The sequence below is a fragment of the Kryptolebias marmoratus genome, linkage group LG10, assembly GCF_001649575.2.
Source record: "Kryptolebias marmoratus isolate JLee-2015 linkage group LG10, ASM164957v2, whole genome shotgun sequence".
Taxonomy (NCBI): Eukaryota; Metazoa; Chordata; class Actinopteri; order Cyprinodontiformes; family Rivulidae; genus Kryptolebias; species Kryptolebias marmoratus.
This window is the reverse complement of record NC_051439.1, coordinates 4,805,308-4,809,533: the sequence shown is the minus strand read 5'-3', so window position 1 is coordinate 4,809,533 and position 4,226 is coordinate 4,805,308. Positions and strand designations below refer to the sequence as shown.

The 4,226-nt window shown below is 42.2% G+C and overlaps 1 protein-coding gene across 1 annotated transcript; it reads right to left on the bottom strand.

Moving 5' to 3' along the window:
- Positions 1-7: 7 nt before the first annotated feature.
- LOC108239060 (THAP domain-containing protein 2-like) lies at positions 8-1,015 on the bottom strand. Its single transcript, XM_017421526.2, has 3 exons — positions 833-1,015; positions 403-595; positions 8-259 (listed from the first exon to the last, which is right to left on the bottom strand). Exons 1-3 carry the CDS (start codon positions 910-912, stop codon positions 134-136), a joined length of 399 nt encoding a protein of 132 aa, XP_017277015.1. The 5' UTR covers positions 913-1,015; the 3' UTR covers positions 8-133.
- Positions 1,016-4,226: the final 3,211 nt, after the last annotated feature.

The following is a 4,226-nucleotide window of genomic DNA, read 5'->3' as shown; positions in this document are numbered from 1 at the left end:
TGTGTGTGTGTGTGTGTGTAGGATGCAGATTCAATACTGACATGTTTTAATGTATGTGACAGAGAGTGGGAGTGGGTGACAAGAGTTTTGAATATAAGCAGGGTCATAATGCTCACAGATGTTTGAGGCGTAGCTAGTACTTATTACTCACAACATTAGGCGCAGACAGGGGTTCAGCCTCTTGGACAAGCTGGGGACAGTCTGGTAACGGGGTCTCCTGTGCCTTTTTTGAAGTCTGAGACGTTCTGGTAGTTACAGGCTAAAGCAAAGAATAAAATATAGAAATTATCTCAGTGTAATACAAAATATGTCTGATTCCTTCACATTCAGAAAGGGGAAAAACATTTTCTATATAGTACGGCATTAAATTATAGAATCCTTACAGCGTAATGATACACCTACCCTGTGGAGATGAGCTGGGAAACAGAAGACTGAAGGAACAGCTCCAGCTCTGATCCTGACTGTCTGACCTGTCCTGTCAAAGGTCTCGGGGCTGAAATGCTCACTGCAGAGCATGGACGATGGGCTAGCAGAAAATCCTTCCCTTCTGACAGCCGTTTCCCATTGCTTTCTCAGCTCTTTATCTTTGGGAAACCTACGTAATTTTGAAAAAAGTTGGCTAAGCAACTAACAACAATCAGAGTAGTTACTTCGGGCTAATTTAGTTAAACAGGAAAAAACTTTTTGTTTTTTTTTGCTAGCAGGTTTCACCGCGGAAATTCACAATATTATGCGCGGGAATTCATAGTATTAGCCACAAAGTCAGCAAATTCTGTCCATATAATGAAAATATAATGGCCAGATACAATCACTAGTATTTTTTCATTCTTACCTGTGAAAGGTAATGCCATCAGCTCTGGTTTGAGCTGTAAACCGGTTATTACAATTCCACGCAGCACATGAATGAGGCATCTTCTCCGATCGCTCCACTTTGCCACATCCAATATGGCGGCGACGTTGACGTACGGTTCGGCGCTCAATGGGGCGTCTACGTATTCATGTCTGTGGCTCTCACCATAAAACAAGCTTTGACGTAGTTTCTCCGGTAAAGTTTTGAGAAAACAGATCTTATAAATGCTAAATGTGTCCTACAGGCTTGTGCCTTGGGAGACCTCCGTCTTTGTAAGTACTGGTGTGTTCAGGAAGCACTTGTGCATTTATATGTACATTATAATGTTGCTTTTGTTGTTTTAATTCATGTAAATACACTGGTGTGATACCTTAGTATATGTTTTGACACATGTCCTTTAGATTGCCTGGCTCTGTCGTAAAGGATTCCAGGTGCTAAACTGGCCTGCCTGTAAACACCTGCCACCTGTCACTGGAAATATTGGGTGGTTTGACAGGGCAGGCCCTAAACTGCTGAGCCTCTGAAATCCTACTTCGGCGAAGAATGGGCGCATTTTATCCCACAAACGCCCATAACTGTCCCTTTCATTTTTCCAATGATTTACCGTGTTGTTCAAAGAAAAGTGTCCGCGGTCACCTCAGGACACATCCAGCTGGGCCCTACGTGCTCGATGCCCCTTCCGTCATCAGCGGCAACAATGCCCTCTGGCTGCGTTTCACTGACAAACCTCGCCAAGCTCGTGGACTAAAATGCACCTTAAGGGATACTCTACACCATCGTCAGGCGGTGTACCCAGGGAGTCACTGGAGCACATATAAGATGTTGATAACCAGCCTACAACCAGCAGCAAAAAAGAAAGGACTGTGGACACTGAACCTACATGGGATAAGATTGCATGGTTGGTATCAAGTCATTCTGTGGTTCAGCCTTGCGACTGTTATTAAAGGTGTCAGTTGAAGGGCTTGGTTGCTTTGCTCATGCATATTTATAAGGCTCACCTAGATATCATTATGTATCTATTGCTCAAGGACAACCAGAAAATCTTTTGTTTACTGCACAAATATTCATTCAGATGGACAAAAAGCATTGCCCTTGATCGGTGCGGTGGTTTTGTTGTTTTGTTTTTTAAAGTACCCGCATAGGTCAGCTGTGGCGCCCTGCTTCGATGGAATCTCAGTGTTTAAACCTGAGCGTGGTGACAGCTCCCATCAGACAAGCAGGCTTGTGTATTCGACGTCTGGTAACTTTGCACGTTTGGTGACACGGTCGCTGGCTGTCCCGGAGGAACTGGGGTGCCTCCCGAACCCGTCCGAGCCGCTTGCATCATGTAATCAACGGCAGGTTCCCTCAGCACAGCTGTGACTGGAAGCTGAACGAGCAAAGGCGGGAGGGGAGGATTTCTCTGTTCAAAATGAAAAGGAATTGTCCTTTTCTCTTCCACAGATGCGTGTAGGATGTTCTCCCTACGTCCAAACAATAATAATAACATGTCCCCCCCCTTTTTTATTTTCTGCTTCTTTTGTTGTGAACATTGATACCTTCCCATAATGAGGATGCCACATGCAACAGTGACTGGGCCACATAAATAATTCACGGCCTTGTCTCACTGGATATCAGCAACTTTAGACTTTGATGTATGGCTTACAGACTGGCCAGATGAGTAATTGATGAGAGGATGAGTTGTTCTTCGGCATCCTGCAGAAGCTGCTCAAACATTCTAGCCTCAACGAAAGACCGAAACTTTCTTATAGTTTCACCTGTGTTTTTTTTTCTTCAGTTTGTACAAACAAATATCTAACACCCTTATCTTTTCAAGTGAATAGTTTTATCCAGATACAGGACACAAAATGGAGATCAGTTTACGAATGATTAGGTGTAACATTAGGTATCTGAAACAAATACAATTTTTCGAACATTCTGCGTTTGTTGTATGACTAAAGACATCTGTTGCCCTGAGGCCTAGTTTGGAGTAGCAGCCCATCAATGATTAACAGGGAGCGTTCTTCCAGCTAGGCTGGGCGGACATTTTACTTCCATGTAATCCTATCACCGATGACATGGAAATATACTGAACAACCCGCTTTGTGATCATCATGCATTTTGAGGCTTTCGTCTTGACATGTTTTGGAGCACATTAAATGTAACACTTAGTGGGTTTTTGCAGATTCCTTTCATCAGATAAAATGAAATTTTTAATAATATTAATACTAAATGAAAGGGCCTAGCATTCTTTGGAGGAATGCATATCGCCCCTCCACCTTTCGTGCCTTTTCATGACTTTTTGACTACGATTGGCTTATGTTAGGAAAATGACCCCTTTGGTCAAACCTTGAAGATATTATGCACAATATCATGAGAGATCACGCTCAGAGTTTGTGTTTGGGATGACTCTCAGCTACCACTACACCAAATATTAGCTCCATATCTGTAAAACTGAATCCGTTGTAGCCATTTTTGTGTTTGCTAATAACAGTTAGTTTTGGCGGCCATCTTAATGTGAATTGATTTCAGAAGTTAATCAGTAGTAGGTGTAGGTCCAATGGTTACATTAAAATCTGTTCAGTGGTTCTTCAGATATTTTGCTAACAGACAAACAGGGTTGACTCCAACAGTTAATGCTAAAGTTTTCAGCAAAGATCTTGCAAAAGGAATAGCACATGTAGTATCTGTTGTGAACCACACCAAATTTTAGTTCAATATCTGTAAGACTGACTGAATTATTCTCATTTTTGTGTTTTCTAAGGTCAGTTGGCTGTGGTGGCCATCCTAAACTTAAATGACTCCAAAGGTTTATCAGTTGTAGACGTAAATCCAACAATTACTTCCTGAAAGGTACATTAAAATCTGCCCAGTCGTTCATGAGATATTGTGCTAACAGACAGACAGCATTAAATCCAAGCAAATAATAGGAAACTTTTAAACAAAGATCTTGTGCAGTCTGTTAGACCTCAGGATATGTGTTGGGGCTCAGTCTTAAATACTACCACATGAAGTTTTAGCTCAATCTCTGTAACATTGACTTGAGTTTTAACCAGTTTTTTGGGTTTTAAGGTCAGTGGGCTGTGGCACCCACGTTAAATCGAATTGGCTCTAAAAGGTAATCATCTAATCTTTTTTTCCTAAAGGGTTTCATTGAAATCCGTCCGGTCGTTCGTGAGATATTTGGTAACACTGTCACCCACCTCTCACCTTTTGGTGATTTTAAAAAACAACGAGCATTAATCTGATTTGGGCCTTTTTTTTATTTTTGTGATTGATGTAAAAATGTGTCCTGGTTGCCGTCCCACCCTGTGAGGACTGGAACCGGACTGGACTCTGCTCACAGTGACGTCTCTCAGCAGCAGCTAGTTATAGTTACCAGTCTCGGGTTCGGCAC

Excerpts from the sequence above, each read along its gene's own strand:
- LOC108239060 (XM_017421526.2), bottom strand. The coding sequence starts at position 912 with ATGCCTCATTCATGTGCTGCGTGGAATTGTAATAACCGGTTTACAGCT. Across the intron at positions 596-832 it reads GATGGCATTACCTTTCACAG|GTTTCCCAAAGATAAAGAGC; the intron begins GTAAGAATGAAA and ends AAAATTACGTAG. Across the intron at positions 260-402 it reads TCCCAGCTCATCTCCACAGG|CCTGTAACTACCAGAACGTC; the intron begins GTAGGTGTATCA and ends TCTTTGCTTTAG.